Source organism: Mustela lutreola, chromosome 4, assembly GCF_030435805.1.
Source record: "Mustela lutreola isolate mMusLut2 chromosome 4, mMusLut2.pri, whole genome shotgun sequence".
NCBI lineage: Eukaryota > Metazoa > Chordata > Mammalia > Carnivora > Mustelidae > Mustela > Mustela lutreola.
Window position 1 is genome coordinate 57019569 of NC_081293.1, and position 18998 is coordinate 57038566.

The 18998-nt window shown below is 43.4% G+C and overlaps 1 protein-coding gene across 2 annotated transcripts in view; it reads right to left on the bottom strand.

Annotated features, from left to right (window-relative positions):
* Positions 1-729: 729 nt before the first annotated feature.
* The window catches only part of STOX1 (storkhead box 1), a 55570-nt gene continuing 37301 nt past the window's right edge, over positions 730-18998 (bottom strand). The window contains exons 2-4 of one of the 2 annotated variants that reach the window (XM_059170076.1): positions 10882-11034; positions 6302-8651; positions 730-940 (exon numbers count right to left, since the gene is read on the bottom strand). In XM_059170076.1, coding sequence (XP_059026059.1) covers positions 793-940; positions 6302-8651; positions 10882-11034 — 2651 coding nt within the window. In that variant the 3' untranslated portion in view covers positions 730-792. The remainder of the gene's footprint in view (positions 941-6301; positions 8652-10881; positions 11035-18998) is intronic. The other variant, XM_059170078.1, reaches the window with a different exon arrangement.

The following is an 18998-nucleotide window of genomic DNA, read 5'->3' on the forward strand; positions in this document are numbered from 1 at the left end:
GCTCATGTTCAAGGTGGTTGCAGAGAAGATCCTTGGTGGCAATGATTGGATAGAAAATATTCTTGTTGCAGAGTACCCAAAACATCTATATAAATACTTTCTGATAATAAAAGACATTAGTTATAAACAAAGAATCTATATAACCCTAACACACTATTTTCTGGATTTCTGTGCTGAAATCTTGTGAGAACCTTAACCTAAGAACTCACTATTAGTATGGGTAGAAAAATTCACTACAAAGTATAGTAAATTATCACCCTATGTATTTGAGAAACTAATGAATGTCTGAAAATTTGAGTTAATTACATTTAATTGGAAAAGGACCAAGGATTTTATGGTTTTTTAATTGAGGAAAATTCTATATATTCCCAATAAATTCAAAATAAAATAAGCTTTAAAAAAAAGCTTTAGGGGCGCCTGGGTGGCTCAGTGGGTTAAGCTGCTGCCTTCAGCTCAGGTCATGATCTCAGGGTCCTGGGATCGAGCCCCGCATCGGGTTCTCTGCTCAGCAGGGAGCCTGCTTCCCCCTCTCTCTCTGCCTGCCTCTCTGCCTACTTGTGATCTCTCTCTGTCAAATAAATAAATAAAATCTTTAAAAAAAAAAAAAAAAAAAAAAAAAAAGCTTTAAAACATAAAAAAGGGGGGGGGAGCCAGCAACTATAACAAAATGTGTAATGAGATTAACAGCACCTATGCTTCGCTTTACAGAATTCTTCTATACTCAGCAAATTAAAATATTCCATATTAATCTGTACATTTTTATTAAAAAAGCATCCAAAAGAAAAATAAGAATTAAACATTTATGACTGGAGTTAGTTGTAGTAAGGAACTGGATGTGCGTGTTTGACCGTTCTTTGTGCCTTCAAAGTTCTGCAGAAAATTCTGTCTTCTTTTGAGTTCATCCAAAATGACTGAATTATTAGATGCCAGACTCTGTGTCCTAAGGTATTAAACATAACACAATTATCTTCCAAAAGGGCCTGGATTTCTCACCAAAGCATTACACCTTCATTTGTTACTTTGAAGCAGTATAACATTTACTAACACTAAGCTACATTTAGGTAAGTTAACCTTTAAAAATCTAAAGTGCTCCTTACATTTTAAAGACTTCACAATAGCACCTCAATTATTTAACACCTGCTTATCAAGAAGTTTCATGTTTTCAGAACATCTTTCCTGGGTGCCTGGGTGGCTCAGTGGTTAAGCCGCTGCCTTCGGCTCAGGTCATGATCTCAGGGTCCTGGGATCGAGTCCCGCATCGGGCTCTCTGCTCGGCAGGGAGCCTGCTTCCCTCTCTCTCTCTCTCTCTGTCTGCCTCTCCGTCTACTTGTGATTTGATTTCTCTCTGTCAAATAAATAAAATAAAATCTTTAAAAAAAAAAAAAAAAAAAAAAAAAAAAACATCTTTCCTTAGATCCAGTATCAATTATATTCTAGTCAGAAACAATAAGTTCCCAGGGCGCCTAGCTGGCTCAGTCGGAAGAGCCTGCAACTCTTGATCTCAGGGTTGTGAGTTCAACCCCCAGTTGGGTATAGAGATTACTTAAATAAACAAATAAATAAATAGACTTTTTTAAAAAAGACAAAAAAGAATATGTTCCCTGAAAACCTCTCCTATACAACTGAAGTGTAATTTGTTTCTTTCTTGAGAAGTCCTATGAAAGAGAGAGAAGCCAACCATAAAGTTTTTCACATTGACAATGTTCCTTTCCAAGGAGCTGTGGGCTAAGTTAGTCCCTTATCCAACACACCTGCCTTGCTTCAGCCAAGGTACATTACTGTTTGGGCATTTTGCTTTTGACATTCCCCTTTTTCCACCTTGTCTCCTCTCTATCACGTGCTCGTTACATTGATATGCCTCAAAAATATGGCCTCCTGGGGCGCCTGGGTGGCTCAGTCGGTTAAGCATCTGCCTTTGGCTCAGGTCATGATTTCAGAGTCCTGGGATCAAGCCCCGCATCAGCCTCTCTGCTCAGCGGGGAGTTTGCTTCTCCTCTCCCTCAGTGCTCTCTCTCTCTCTCAAATAAATCTTTAAAAAAAATGTGTCCTCCAGTAAGTGTTCCCCTAAACAGCTCATCACTCTTAATTCCACATCTCTTTGGCAGCTGTAAAGACCTTCTGCTTTGTCCTTTTTTTTTTTTTTTTTTTTTAAGATTTTATTTAAGAGAGAAAGAATGCACATGAGAGAGAGCACAAGCAGGAGGAGGGAAAAGCAGTTTCCCTGCCAAGTAAGGAGCCCAATGTAGGGGGTTGATCTGGCACTCTGGGATCACGACCTGAGCTGAAGGCAATCGGTTAACCGACTGAACGACCCAGGCGCCTCTGTCCTTAAACTCTACTCCCAATTGAGGATGCAGCTCACGTCCCTGAGATCCAGTCATGTGCTCTACCGACTGAGCCTGCCAGACACATCTCTGTTTGTTTTGAGTTCAATTTGTGGTTTGTTGGTCTACTCAACTAAGGTATAAGCTTCCTATAAGTAGCAACATCATTTTTTCATCTCTTTCTCCCTAATTCTTGTAACAGGGCACATAGATGATGTGCAAATGCTATCTTCCCTTCCTTCTCTCCTACATGTCTTTAATGATTATGTTTACAAGTCTTTCAAGAGAACCATATTAAAAGCAATTTTCAAGAAATCAAATTTCGGGGCACCTGGGTGGCTCAGTGGGTTAAAGCCTCTGCCCTCAGCTCAGGTCATGATCCCAGGGTCCTGGAATCGAGCCCCACATTGGGCTCTCTGCTCAGCAGGGAACCTGCTTCCTCCTCTCTCTCTCTCTCTCTCTGCCTGCCTCTCTGCCTACTTGTGATCTCCGTCTGTCAAATAAATAAACTGAAACTTTTAAAAAAATCAAATTTCTTGGGGTGCCTGGTGGCTCAGTCGATTGGACATCTGTCGTCAGCTCAGGTCATGATCCTGGAGTTCTGGGATCAAGCCCCACATCAGGCTCTCACTCAGTGGGGAGTCTGCTTTTCCCTCTGCCCCTCACTCCACTTGTGCTCTCTGTCTCTCTCTCAAATAAATAAAAAATAAATTAAATGTTAAAAAAAAAAAAGAAAAGAAAAGAAATTAGGGGCACCTGGGTGGCTCAGTCTTTGGGTGTCAGCCTTCCGGTCAGGTTATGATCCCAGGGTCTTGGGATCGAGCCCCGAATTGGGCTCCCTGCTCAGCAGGAAGACTGCTTCTCCCTCTCCCACTCCCTCTGCTTGTGTTCCCTCTCTCTTTCTGTCAAATAAAATCTTTTCTAAAAAAAAAAAAAAAAAAAAGTTTTTCTTAAGATTTCACAAATCTAAATTCTCAGGTGCATGTCAATGAGTAATTTCCCTTATCTGTTTTGGGTTTGACTTTGGTTTTTATTTCTGCTGTTGACAGAGAGAAAGGGAACCCACAGCTTGTTCATTTACACAACCATTGTTTACTTTGGAGACAATATGTCTTAATTTGGTACTTTAAAGCTTTGATATGAATTAAACAATTGTCTCAAGCAGGAAAGATCTATTCCCTAATAAAGAATTGAAGATATGTTTTTAAAATGCAGACCTCCAGGAGAAACCTGGGTGGCTCAGCTGGGTAAGTGGCTGCCTTTGGCTCAGGTCATGATCCTAAAGTCCTAGGATCTGCTGCTCCACATTGGGCTCCTTGCTCAGGGAACCTGCTTCTCCCTCTGCCTGCCATTCCCCTGCTTATACTCACTCTCTCTCTGCCTGAAAAAAAAAAAATGCAGACCTCCAGGGACACCTGGGTGGCTCAGTCAGTTAAGCATCTGCCTTTGACTCAGGTAATGATCCCAGGGTCCTGGGACAAAGTCCCATGTCAGGCTCCCTCTTCAGTGGGAACTCTGCTTCTTCCTCTCCCTCTATCACTACCCCATGCTCATGGTCTCTCTCTTGCAGTCTCTCTTCAAATAAATAAAATAAAATATTTTATTTTATTTTATTTTATTTTAAAGGTTTTATTTATTTATTTGACAGAGAGAAAGAGATCACAAGTAGGCAGAGAGGCAGGTAGGGGGTGGAGGAAGCAGTCTCCCTGCTGAGCAGAGAGCCCGATATGGGACTCGACCCCAGGACCTTGAGACCATGACCTGAGATGAAGGCAGAGGCTTAAACCACTGAGCCACCCAGGCACCCCAAATAAAATATCTTAAAATAAATAAATAAATAAATAGATAGATAGATAAGCAAACCAAACTGTAAACAATGTGTAGGTCACCTCAACAGAATGGCAATGGCAAAGGTTGAGGGATGAAGACTTCCAATTTTACTTTTAATTTCACAGATTAATTAATTTATTTATTTTAGAGAGACAGAGAGAGAGAGTGGGAGTGTGCCAGTTGAGGGAGGGGTAGAGGGAGGAGAAGCAGACTCTCCACTGAGCAGGGAGCCTGCCACAGGCCTTGATCCCGGGACCCTGGGACCATGACTTAAGCTGAAGGCAGACACTTAACTGAGACACCCAGGCTCCCTTACCTTTTACATTTCTGCATTACTTAATTTTTCAAAACAAAGTACACGATAATTTTATATAATAAAAAACTAGTAGGGGCACCTGGGTAGCTAAGTTGGTTAAGCTTCTGCCTTTGGCTTGAGTCATGATCCCAGGGTCTTGGGAGGGAGCTACATGGGGCTCCCTGCTCAGTGGGGAGTCTGCTTCTCCCTCTCCTTCTCCCCTGCTTGTGTTCTCTCTCACTCTCTGTCTCAAATAAATAAATAAAATCTTTTATTTTTTTTTTAATTTTTTTTTTTAATTTATTCATTTGATGGAAAGAGATCACAAGTAGGCTGAGAGGCAGGCAGAGAGAGAGAGGAGGAAGCAGGTTCCCCGCTGAGCAGAGAGCCCGATATGGGGCTCGATCCCAGGACCCTGGGATCCTGACCTGAGCTGAAGGCAGAGGCCCCAACCCACTGAGCCACCCAGGCGCCCCAAATCTTTTATTTTTTAAAGAGTAAAGTTATACACCCTAATTTTAAGACGAACTTTTTGAAACCTAAGAATATGAGGGGAATGTTCACAATGTACTATTATTTGAAAAAAGCACCATGCAAAAGAGGAAATACAGTACAGGTAAAATATTTAGACAAAATATATAGATCAATATATTCAGACTGAAGTGAGATAAATATATCAAATATAAAAGAATTTTTTAAAAATATGTAAATGGGGGCACCTGGGTGGTTCAGTGGGTTAAGCCTCTGCCTTCGGCTCGGGTCATGGTCTCGGGGTCCTGGGATCGAGCCCCGCATCGGGGTCTCTGCTCAGCGGAGAGCGTGCTTCCCCTTCTCTCTCTGCCTGCCTCCCTGCCTACTTGTGATCTCTCTCTCTGTGTCTCTCTCTGTCAAATAAATAAACAAATAAAATCTTTTGAAAAATAAAAATAAATAAAAATTTAAAAATTTAAATTAAAATTAAAAATATGTAAATGGTAGGATGGGAGCACCTGAGTGGTTCAGTCAATTATGTGTCTGCCTTTAGCTCAGGTCATAATCCCTGGGTCCTGGGATTGAGTCCCACATCGGGCTCCCTGCTAAGCGGGGAGTCTGCTTCTCCCCCTCCTTCCTGCTTGTGCTCTCTCAAATAAATAAATAAAATATTTTTTAAATATTATAAAATAAATGGTAAGGTGATTATATAGGTGTTCAGTTCTGGGGCGTGTGGGTAGCTCAGTCGGTTAAGCATCTGACTCTTGAGTTCAGATGAGGTCATGATCTCAGGGTCCTGGGCTTGAGCCCCACGTTGGGCTCCAAGCTCAGTGGGAAATCTGTTTAAGGATTTCTCTTCCTCTGCCCCTCACCCGTGCTTGCACATGCATGCTCTCTCGCTCTCTCTCTCAAATAAATAGATAAATCTTTTAAAACAATTTTCAGTACTTCTCAAATATTCCATTATGACCATATTACTTTCATAATCTGAACAATGTTATTTAAACAGATTCAGATGGAAAAAGTTGTTGGAAAGTAGTGGCAGCTCTTTCTCAATGGGTGTAGAACCCAAAATACAAGTGAAAACTTCCAACCCTCAGTTGAGCAAGTGTTTCATTTGTAACACCTCCTTCCTATTTTTAGAAATAATTCAAGATTTGGTAGTAGGAGAGTAAATTTTGGTTCACATTAAAAATGAACTCTCTCCTATTATAGAAGAGATTTCATTGTAATTTGATGTCATTCATTCAGTGGAGACTGGCAGAATTACATGGCTATAAAAAGTTTATTCAGGAGTCTCCCACTAGGTAATTCAATACACCATTGATTTTAATCATTCCTGAGGAATAGTGGCTAATCAAACACATTTACATACACTTACCGTGGGGAATCTATTCCACTATCTCCAGCCATGCTATGATTTTCTGTTCCTTCCAAATGACTGTGTTCATGTTGGATATCCTGAGCCAACACTGGCATATGGGAAGTGTTGAAAAGTTCTACCTTTTGTGTGAACTGCTTTCTCATTCCCTGATTCAGAGCACTCTGACTCCAGCTCGCTGGTTTCTTTCCTGTGTCACTAACAGGGTCTTGCAGGGTTTCAGTCTCAGAATCGGCTTTCCTCGTGCTATAGTAACCAAATATCCTTCCATCAGCAGAGGCCGACACTTGTACACAGGTAGCAACGCTGTTTTCCTCTTCGTGGCTAAAACTGGGCTGAGTCCCCGAACTGAGACCACTGCTTTCAGCAGGGAGATTAGGTGTTTGGCTTTCACCTGGGTTAGTGAAAAACCCGGTGGGTTTGTAACATTCATTTCCTTTAAGCACCTGAGGCTCAGACCTGTGCATTTTGCTGCTGTACTCAGTCAGAGATCTCTCAGTCGCTTTTTGTCTTCCCAAATGATTCCACTTGCTTCTCCCTGCAAAGGAACACTGAATGTGGCCAGGCAGCATTTGACCTAAGTCGTCGTTCTCAGAAAAGTCCTCCTCATCTAGATATAATGAACTACAGGCACCATCATCATCTTCTAGTTCATTCTGATCCAAGGCCTGGTTTTCATCAGAAAGCCCTTCATCTTCTAGACCCACAGTCTCTGCTTCCTGGACAAATGTCTTTCTCATTGCTATTTCTTCTAAGTCTCTGTCTTGACTCTCAGGTTGTCTCAAAGAGTTCGTATGAACTGGGTAATCCAAAAGACCAAGATTTTGGAACTGGTGTATTGTTTTATCAACCAGTCTACAAGCAGGGGAGGCATGGCCTAAAGAGGAACCTTGTGATGGCAGGACATGCTGTATTTCTTCGGCCTCACCTAATGCGTCGAAGTGAGAATAACTTTTCCTCCAGACTTCAGGGATTACCTCGTTTTTTCCACCGTCTACATCATATCTCAACATGCTTTCCCGGAAGGAACAACATTCACCGCCATTTTGCAAAACACTACACTGAGTGTAATTTAAGAGGGGACCTCTGAAGTCATCGCAGAGAGGTTTGACGGTCGGGTTACTCATACAGATGGACTCTGCCATCAGTTTATCTTCACATTGTTCAGCAAGACGCTGCTTGGCTTTACTCTTCAAGATTCTTGAGGAATCCAAAGACCTTGACCTTTGGAAAGGTTTTCCCTTTGGTCCAGCCTGACGGGGTCTCAGATCACTGGTCTGGGTGTTGTGCACTTTGGTCATGGGACTCCCTCGGTGAGAGAAGCCCTGGAAAGGATTACTGATTCTCTTCTTGTAAATCAAATGGGAACCCAGCACTGATAAATTCTCAGCAGGTGGTGCTTGAACTCCTGCTTCATTTGAGCTGTTAATTTTGGGGCTGGGCTGTGCAGCAGGGATCTTGGGATGTTTCTCCTGTTTGATGCTTCCTGGCTGAGGCTCACTTCCCTGGCTCCCCACTCTGTGCCTCTTCCTCTGAGAATGGCCCCGCCTTCGAGGCTTCCCACACCGGCCCCGCCTTTTCCTAACTCCCTCTTTTGAAGGATATTTATGCCTCGTGGTCAACCTATCAGTGGAAGTGCCCTGGCTATTATATTGTTTCTGTTCTTCGTATTTTTCCATTAAGACTGTATGTTTGATTAAGTTGTCAACGGTCAGAATGGGATTAATTCTTCTGATAATCTCATGTTCGACGTCTCGAGGGATATTGTCCAAGTCATCTTCATCTCGAACAGGCCATTCTTCTGGTGGGAACTGGGCAGAGAAACTGCTGTGTTCTGTTCTGGACTTCTCCTTCCTGGATATACTACGCCAGAAGAGGCTGAAGCCAAACTTCTTGCCTTTTTCTCTGTCTTTTGTGTCTGGTAACGGTTTGGCGCTTTCACTGATGACATGATCCCCAGACACTGAAACTGCTCGATTCCGTACCAAAGGTCTGGATTCCTGAAGACCTTTCTGGCCTTTTCTAGCCGTTTCCGCAGCCTCCGGTGTTGCCTCTACATCCTGAGCGCAGGGATCAGGGAAACACCTGCAAGACTGACAATGGGAAATGGGGGCAGCGTTTTCTTTGGCTGATTCTGCACAGCTGGCCACGCCCACCAGATAGGTAATGCAAGCCGGCCGCTGACTTTCATCCGATAGGTCTCTGTGATTTTTGTGGGGGGTTGTATTTGTGATGAAGTAAGTCTGAGGAGTGACTATGAAGTATCCCTCTCCAGTGTGATAAATTTTCCTTTCTTTAATCAGGGTTCCCAGGGTGGTATAGAGAATATCCTGAGATGGAACTGCAATGCCTAAAACAAACAAGCATTTCGTTATACTGATAGGTTTGGCATTAAAAAATATTTTAATGAGTGAAATCAGTAATGCAGAAATGACCACACATGTGCTTGATGAACCCACAGCTAACTATAACACAATTAATAAATGTAACTGCATTGCCGAAAAGCATTCATAATAGTAACAATTTAACTGAGTAACAGGAATATAATTTGGTCTACACAAAGACAGGGCTAACTTAATGGTTAAGTAGAGAAAAAAAAATCTGAGTTCCCTCGAATACACACAGCAAGTTACACAACCCCATCATGAATTTAAATTTGGACTTCAAGACAGCATTCTTGGAAGCAAACACAGGAGTTTTTGAAAATCACAGCTTCATTGCTTAAATCTTAAGAATCTAAAGAGAAAATGAAAACCAGTCTATGCCAGGATGGGGGTGAACTACCTAATACCTGTATTATGATAGTTTTTAAAAGTAGGAAGGTAGCAATTTTATTTTTTTTTTTTAAGATTTTATTTATTTGTCAGAGAGAGCGAGCGAGAGTGAGCACAGGCAGACAGAGACAGAGTGGAAGGCAGAGTCAGACGGAGAAGCAGGCTCCCTGCGGAGCAAGGAGCCCGCCCGATATGGGACTCGATCCCAGGACGCCGGGATCATGACCTGAGCCGAAGGCAGCTGCCCAACCAACTGAGCCACTCAGGCGTCCCTGAAGGTAGCAATTTTAACCAACTGAGCCACCCAGGCGTCCCAACTGAAGGTAGCAATTTTAAAAGAAATTTCCTTTTCTAAATAGCAGGGTTCAAAGATGCCTCCTTAGCGCAGTAGGCAGTGCATCAGTCCCAAATAGCAGGTTTCAAAATTGTATTTATATTGTGAAACATGTTTGTATAACACCGGAAGAAAATACCTCAACATATCAACATTTCCTTTGGATTGTGATACTATAAGTGGTTACTATTCTACATTTTCTTGATTTTTCTACAATAAGCATATCAATTTTATAATGGGAAAATTAAAAAATACTCTTCTACATCCATGCATTTTGGATATCACACAGCTGTGAGAAGATGGAAATAAATCAGTATGTAATACAGAAAGATCTCCGAAATTTTTTAAAAGATTTATTTATTGGGGGACACCTGGGTGGCTCAGTGGGTTGAGCCTCTGCCTTCGGCCCAGGTCCTGATCTCAGGGTCCTGGGATGGAGCCCTGCATTGGGCTCTCTGCTCGGTGGGGAGCCTGCTTCCCCCTGTCTCTCTGCCTGCCTCGCTGCCTTGTGATCTCTCTGTCAAATAAATAAAATCTTAAAAAAATAATAAAGATTTATTTATTGGGTCTGGGAATAGGGAGGGAAAAAATGAAAAAAGATAGAACTGGGGAAGGAGACAAACCATAAGAGACTCTTAATCTCAGGAAACAAACTGAGGGTTGCTGGGGGATGGGTGGGAAGGATAGGATGGCTGGTTTATGGACATTGGGGAAGGTATGTGTTATGCTGAGTGCTGTGAATTGTGTAAGCCTGATGATTCACAGTCCTGTACCCCTGGGGCAAATAACATGTTATATGTTAATTTAAAAAAAGATTTATTTATTTGAGAGAGAGTGCGCGTGCACGAGGTGGGTGGGAGGAGCAGAGGGAGAGAGAGAATCTCAAGGAGACCTCCCACTGAGCTTGGAGCCTGATGCAGGGCTCAACTCAGGGCTCCATCTCGCAACCCTGAGATCATGACCTGAGCCAAAATCAAGAGTTGGGCGCTTAAGTAACTAGGCACCCAGGCGCCCCCACCAAAATATTTTTTTAACTTAGGCAAGGTACAGACAGAATGTAAAGAAGGATCTAATGTATGTTATTTTTTTAAAAAAATACATATGCTCAAATACCTTTTAGGAAAGTATACGCAGGAAAAGATAAACAGTAGAAGCTGTCACCTCTGGGAAGTGGCAGTGGAAGAAAGGGATGGTGGGGAAGAAGAGGAATTTTTTTTCTTTTTTTGCTTTGTATTCCTTTCTACGGTATGATTTGCTTATGGCCATAGGCATTGTTTTTGCAAAAGTTCATCTGGAAAGTAAAAGAAATGCCCTTATCAAATTCATTGATGTAGGCCTTCTCCCAGCAGGGCTCTAATACAAGGTTCTACACTAGAGAAAAAAAAAAAAAAGTGGCTATCTCCCAGTTTATTTAAGAGGATTTATAAACAGAAAGCAGACCAGGAACTAATAGAGAAAACTGGTCACGCTACCTGGGTAGTGTTGCTTCAAATGCTCCAACAGGGATTCCTGGGTCACCACGGTCTGGGCAGCATTCAGATCAGACACAGCACAGCAAAGAACTTCAGCCAAAGGTATAAACTGAGATTGAGCTATTGGATTCATTTGTACGGGGAAGACATCACCTAAATTGGAGGTTAAAAAAAAAAAAGGAAAGGTGATAACATTTATAGTAAAAACTATTTGGGATTAGTAAACCAACAATAAAAACTGAATGGCATGTGGCATTACTATTTTTCTCATCGGTTCTTCCTCCCAATCTGATAACAGGAACAATGGTAGAAAGCATAGAAGAAAAAGGCTTACATTCGGGCCCCCTAGTTTTTTGTTGTTTTTTTTTTTTAAAGATTTTTAAATTTATTTATTTGACAGGCAGAGATCACAAGTAGGCAGAGATGCAGGCAGAGAGAGGGGAGGAAGCAGGTTCCCCGCTGAGCAGAGAGCCTGATGTGGGGCTCCATCCCAGGACCCTGAGACCATGACCGGAGCCGAAGGCAGAGGATTTAAACACTGAGCTACCCAGCGCCCCAATAAAAACTGAATGGCACGTGGCATTACTATTTTTCTCATCGGTTCTTCCTCCCAATCTGATAACAGGAACAATGGTAGAAAGCACAAAAGAAAAAGGCTTACATTCGGGCCCCCTAGTTTTTAAGAAGTTTGTAGAATTTGTCAGTACTTTACATGCAAGAGGTAGTAAATTTCCGGATGAAAGTCACAAAGTGCTATCAGAGTTTAGGTCAGACAATGCTTACATGGTAATTCATACATTTCGAAGCACTTTTTAAAAATCATATTAGATTTCTGAGGCAGGCAGGGATGGAATTCCCATTTCTTTACTTAAAATAAAGAAAGCCATAGGGGTGCCTGGGTGACTCAGTCGGTTAAGTGGGTGCCTTTGGCTCAGGTCATGGTCCCGGGCTCCTTGCTCAGCAAAAAGCCTGCATCTCCCTCTCTCCCTCTCCTACTCCCCCTGCTTGTTTTCCCCCTCTTGCTGTCTCTCTCTGTCAAATAAATAAAATCTTAAGACACACACACACATATGTATACATATATACATATATATACATACATACACACACACACAATCCATAGAAAGCTCAAGTAATTGTCCCAAGGTCAGAAAGCAAGTGAAGTGACAAAAACAGGTCTTCTGACTCCTAATCCAGCATTTTCATCATTCCATATTTTAAAAAAGATTTTATTTATTTATTTGACAGAGATCACAAGCAGGCAGAGAGGCAGGCAGAGAGAGAGAGAGAGGGAGAAGCAGGCTCCCTGATGAGCAGAGAGCCCAATGAGGGGCTCAATCCCAGGACCCTGAGATCATGACCTGAGCTGAAGGCAGAGGCTTAACCCACTGAGTCACCCAGGTGCCCCATTCCACATTTTCCTGGTTGGAATGATTAGGAAGATTTGAAGAAGGAAAGGTCAAAAAATTTTTCCAAAAGCACGAAGACAGAGCAAAACCATGGAAAGAGGAAAGCACAAGGTATATAAAAGCACGAATAGAGTTATCCTGGTTGGATAGAGTTTAAGAGTTATTATCACACCAAAGTTGAAGACGGATCAGAAATGTAAGCTAGGGGGCGCCTGGATGGCTCAGTGGGTTAAAGCCTCTGCCTTCAGCTCAGGTCATGGTCTCAGGGTCCTGGGATAGAGCCCTACATGGGGCTCTCTGCTCAGCGGGGAGCCTGTTTCCCCCTCTCTCTCTGCCTGCCTCTCTGCCTACTTGTGATCTCTGTCAAATAAATAAATAAAATCTTAAAAAAAAAAAAAAGAAAAGAAATGTAAGCTAGACTGTATTGTCTTTCCTCCTTGCCAATGTCTTTTTTTTTTTTTTAAGATTTTTATTTAGTTATTTGACAGAGTGACAGCTAGAGAGGGAACACAAGCTGGGGGAGTGGGAGAGGGAGAAGCAGGCTTCCCACTGAGCAGGGAGCCTGACATGAGACTAGATCCCAGGACTCTGGGATCTGTACTTGAGCGGAAGGCAGATGCTTAAGGACTGAGCCCCCCAGGTGCCTCCTCCTTGCCAACATCTTAAATAAATGTTCTTAACCTGCTGTTACTCATGTTAGAGTTTAAGATTCTGGTGAGCATCCAAGGGAATCACTCAATTACTTGGAAATGAAAGACTAGGACTCAGGAAAGAGATTTGAGAATCAACTAAAACAGAGAAGATCTGAAGCTGAGGAGGGCATAAGTTCTTCAGTAGGAGATATAGGAAGACAGCCAAGAAACACTAAACTGTGAGGCTACCTACAGTTAAGAAACAGTAGAAATAGGGACCCACAAAAGCAAGAAGGCCCAATAATGGGTGTAGGAGGTAGAGAACCAAAAGTGTGAGAAAAAGAGGCTCTGAAATAGTAAAACAACAGTGTCAAAATGCTTAAAAGGGATCAGAAAGGTGGAGGGAGGAGGAAAAGGGCCATTTTATTATTTTTTTTTCCTAAGATTTTATTTGTCAGAGAGAGAGAGAGCACAAGCAGGGAGAGTGACAGACAGAGGGAGAAGCAGGCTCCCTACTGAGCAGGGAGCCTGATAGGGACTCGACCCCAGGACCCTGGGATCATGACCTGAGCCAAAGGCAGAGGCTTTAACCCACTGAGCCACCCAGGCGCCCCAGTCATTGTCTTTCTTGACTGAAAGGTGACCACTGGTGTCTTTCAAGAGAACTGTTTTCATAGAAAAGAACACAGAAACTAAATGTCAGGCTGAAGGGAAGGGAGTTAAGTGAGGGAAAAGGTAATGGATCCTCCTTCCAGAGCAAGGCTTCTTAATTTTGGCACTTTTGACATTGGGGGCCAGATATAAAGTGACCAATCATCTCAGTATGCTCAGGACTGAGGGGTTCCCTGGGACATAGGATTTTCCGTGTGATAACCAAGAAAATCAAAGGAAAACCAAGACGGTCTGCCGAGCCAGATAATTCTTTGTTGTGCAGAGTCGTCGAGTGCATTGCAGCGTGTTTAGTAGTGTTCTTGGTCTCTGCCACTTCTAGATGCCGGTAGCTTCTCCCCCAGTTGCAGCAACCAAACAAGTTTCCAGACATCGCCAAACGTCCCCAGAAGGGATGGGGGGATGGAGGCAAAACTGCTCCAATTATAAACCACTGTTCTATACCATTTGTTGGAAAAATCGGATTCTGAAAGAGGAGAAACAGAACACAAACCAGAAGGGAGCAGGAACAAGTGAATGTGAACATGTGTGTACATTGTGATTTTCTTAAAAGAAGAGCTCTGCACATTTGCATCCAAAAGAAAAGGCTTCGAGGAAATAATGTACCTGTTTCCGGGAGAGAGAGAAGACCAGTAAGACAACAAGATCCCGTAGGACAAGGAATAGGAAAATGTGCAAAAGGCACAGGTAGAAGAACTGCCTTAGAAATAAGGAAGATGGGGCGCCTGGGTGGCTCAGTGAGTTAAGCCTCTGCCTTCGGCTCAGGTCATAGTCACAGGGTCCTGGGACCGAGCCCCACATCGGGCTCTCTGCTCAGCAAGGAGACTTTTCCCCCCTCTCCCCCTGCCTGCCTCTTTGCCTACTTGTGATCTCTCTCTCTGTCAAATAAATAAATAAAATCTAAAAATATGAATTCACCTGGACCTGAGAAAAGAGTAGAGGAGGGTAGAAGACCAGGAATCCACCGAAGCATAGAAAGAAATACACATGAGCACAGCAAGGTCCTCGATCTCTGCAAAGTTAAGGCAGGGAGAGAGAGGATAGGAATGGGAGGAGAAAAAAAAACAGAAGTGAGGAGCTGAAGAGTGGAAAGGGGGGTTGAAGAGCCATTCCTGGAGTGTACTAAATTTCAAAAAAATATATGAATACAAGGATTATGAAGGAGCCCTGAGTCTCAAGATGATTGAAGTGTGGAGTGTGGTTGGTGGCAGGTGACAATCTGGAATGAAAAGGGTGAGAGCCAGGGAGGCCAGGTGCTTCTGAAACTTTAATGTGATAAGGGAGTCACTGGGGTAGGGTGGGGGAGGGAGTGCTAATGTGCGGATTCTGATTCAGAAGGTCCGAAGGAGGGTCCATGATTCTGTGTTTCTAACAACTTCCCAGGTGAGGTCTGCTTGGGAATGGTAAGAGGGTGAGGGTATTGATAATCACAGTGTTAAAGTAGCTAACCATTCAACAAACAAACATGGCCCTGGGACTGCATGGGGAGTCAAGAGTAGCCAAAGGGAAGTCAAAGAATTGAGAAAACTTGGTTATACTGTGCAGGTGACTTGCCCAGTGACAGCAAAGCCAATACATTTTACTAGTTGAGGGGGAAGGAAGGTGGTGAGGACTGGCAAGGTGTGAAGTGTTGTAGCCAGAGCTGGTGAGTGGCCCATAGTATTTATTGTATCAGATGAAGATAGAGGACTTCCATAAGGAAACTGAGAAGCAGTTTGCTATACATAACACTGGTCTGTTTCCCTGTGTGCTTAAGCTTCTGTATCTGGCAGGCGGGGGCATCTCTGAGCTGGAGGGTTACAACACAGGCCAGAGCTGCTGTCTGCCACAGAGGTTAGGATCTCCTCTTGTGTGCTTGTGGCTATTCCACTGGATGGACACCAGGATACCTGCAGCATTCTGAGAAGCTAGGCTGAATGGCTAATCAGTATTTCAAAGGGCAGTGATGAGAGATGGGATTATGAAACTTAGTGTCCAAGTGATACATTAGCTGGGCTAAACCTCAAAATCCTTCTAGAAAGTCTACCTCTAAGCTAAGGGTAATAAGCCTCTGCCTCTCTTCCGCCCCTCTTTGCCTTTCTTTTTTCCATCCACATCTGGGATTTACTTCCTTCTCTTTCAACTCCCTCCTCAACCAGAAAAAGTACAATTTCAAATAGTTCCGTGCTTCTTTAACATAACTCTATGTGCTTAATTTGAAATAAGTGACTTTAAACTTTTATAACCTTCTTCCTCGTCTCCCAAAACAATCTAATAAGTGACTTTTTCTTCCATGTGGTCTTGAATTACCTCCTCTCCGTCCCCCACCTTCAAGTGGACGAAAAGTCCTTAATTCAAAGAGGGTGGAGAAAGTTCTCTCCTAGAGGGATAAGGGTTAGAGTCCCGGCGAAGCATAGGGCAAAACCTAAAAAGGTTTTCGGTGGTTCAACTACACAACCTCAATAGACCCCTACCCTAAACGCAGTCACTTTGAACTTTGCGATGGGGTAGGGAGGAAGAATTTAAAGGAAGGGAGAAGTGGCTAGAGTGTCAGCGTCTGACATCCCTGCCTGCCGCGCCCCCTGCCGGTAGCCGCCCATTTTGGGGCAAATGAAACAGGAAGGCTTCACCGAGGATGGGTCCAGTACTCAGGTCTCCACTGTGCCTTTGGGCTAGATCTGAAGCAGCCCAGTTTTTAGCTCAACTCTTAAGCTGATTTCCTCCTTTCATAGGAAAAATAGTCAAAACAGATTTTTCATAGGTCTGGTGGGAGGGATGCGTGGGATATCCCTGTACATTTCTTTGCAATCTCCCATACATCTAAAGTCAATTCGAAATAAAAGCTGAAAATAGATTGTTCAGAAAGCACTACTTTTAACAAGCAGAAATATGAGCAGCAGAAGTTTTTTCTTACATTTTAAAAATCCCAAACAAGTTCTTTTAAAGAATCCTGACACTGCTTGCCAAATCCAAAAACACTCCCAGAAATGTTATTCATAATTCCTACCACAGTGTGGGAATGAGTATTTTAAGAGCAAACAAACCTACAATCAAGTAGGAAGCCAAATTGCCTTTTTCTGCTCCTTAAAATTAATACAATAACATGTCCACTGCATTTTAGAGAACGTGTTAAATTGCATTTAACCTCCGGTTTGGCATTCCCTCTAAACAAAGCCTAGAGCAAGTTTCTCAGTACATTTCCTTCCCAGCCGTTGCTAAGAGACCTCTTCAGGTGCATAAATCATCAAGGGTTCTTTTGTGCAAGAGAGCTGAGCGAACCCTGATGGGGAACTTCCGTGATAGACTCAGGAATCATGTTCACACTCTAGCCATCTTTTTTTTTTTTTTTTTTTTTTTTTTTGTCTTGGTTACTTTTGCCCTTGGATTTTTGGAATGCAATAACCCTTAATAGAGTTTTCCACCAAAAATTAACTTTCTGTGTAGAAGATCCCATTTATAGATGTAACCAGATTTCTCAGTAAGTGAAAGCCAGTCCTTTGGCTTTATCCTCCATTACTGTGGAGTAATTGAAGAGGACCCTTAAGCCCGGGCCTGTGTTGACTTTTGACCTTTGACCTGTAGAGGGGCTGGGAGGCCAGGAGAGGCTGCATGCCAGAGCAAACAGTTCACAACAATGTTCTCTCTGTTTACACAGTCTTGGACTCTTGGGTGCTGCAGAAATGGGAAAAGCATTTGGGCAGAAAGACTGGTTTGACGGAAATACCAACAAAGTCCGACTGTATATATTGGCGCCTACTACATTTGATGCCACCTTTTCTGCAAAGATTTTTGTTGCTTACCTTGCTGTACTCTCAAAGGATCTGGTGGGTATTTACTTTTTTTTTTTTTTTTTTTTTTTGAGTTTCCAAATTCTGATGAGGTTTTTTTTTTTTTTTAAGATTTTATTTATTTATTTGGCAGAGAGAGAGAGATCACAAGTAGTCAGAGAGGCAGGCAAAGAGAGAAGGGGAGGCAGGTCCCCTGCTGAGCAGAGAGCCCGATGCGGGGCTCGATCCCAGGACCCTAAGATCATGACCTGAGCCGAAAGCAGAGGCTTAGCCCACTGCACCACCTAGGCACCCCTCTATGATGAGTTTTAAAACCATTTTTCTTTAAAAGCCCACTTTTGGGGAGAAGAATAAAAAACAGCGCAAGGCAAATTCAGTGTATGTAGATCCCCAATCAGCAAGTAGAAGCGTGGAGTTCTGAATTGTCAAAGATTGTTGACCCCCAGTCAAGTCTAGAGCAGACCTCTTCTAGCTCGAGATCCTACAACTGTGACAAGAACCAGACTCCTGTGTGAAGCTATAAATTCATATAAAGCCTGGGCGATCAATCCCTGTCCCTGGTGCCTTGTAACAGTGGCCAAGAGAGCCCCTGGCTGATAGGAGCACAACTCTAAAAGTGTGGCTTGCTCCTGAGCTGGTGACAGGAGCCCACCAACAGCCCAGAGTCAATAAAGTCCTCCTCTGAGGAAAAGGTGGTGGTTTCTTTGTCAAGGACACAAAGACCTCCTCCATACGCCCCCGCTGGAGGCCTCTAGAAGAATACCCTATCTTGACTGTTTCCTATCAGCAAAGAAAAGTGGCTAAAAGAGCCATTTCCTGGCCAAATCCTGAGATGTAAATACTCCTACCCCGGGGTCAAATATCAAGAGATATGTTCATGACAAATACGGACACAGCCGGACTGCCTTGCACCAGACACCCCGGAAGGCAGATGGAGTAGACCAAGCACACTGTCCCCCAGATCTGTGGCACTAGAGAAATCTTCTACCGGGGCCACTGGACTCCTAAATCCGCCAGTTACAGATCACCAGTTGGAAGCTTTGGTAACCTTACAGGAGCCTAAACTTTGCCCTCTGATAAATGGGCGCACTGGTGTCAGCACAGTAGCTGGCCCAGTGAGGTTATTTTCCCGGGGTAGTGGGATGGGGAGCACAAGCCAACAGAAGCGGGACAGCGGTTGGTCCCAGCATCGCGAGGGAAGGTCTAACGCAAGGGGAACAATACCCGGGGTCAAACGACACACTCGCTCCCCATCTTGAGAGGTTATCAGACAGCTGAGGGTGAGGTTTGCTAACTTAACCATTTTGGAGAAAAGAGCCAGAGGCAGAGAAAGCACACGATCCCAGACCCCTGGGGAGAAAGGCAGAACCCAAATCAAGAGGCATTCTGCTCGGCCCAATCCTGTGTTTGCTTTGTCCACTGAGAAAACTTTTGAAGAAAAAATGATCTTTATCTAAACGGAGTTTCTTTTGATAATTCAATGCTCTAGTTAAATTTCAAGGACTCAATTAAAGTTGTATATAAAAACTGTACCGTGGGGTGCCTGGGTGGCTCAGTGGACTGGGCCTCTGCCTTAAGCTCGGGTCATGATCCCAGGGTCCTGGGATGACTGGAGTCAGGCTCTCTGCTCAGCAGGGAGC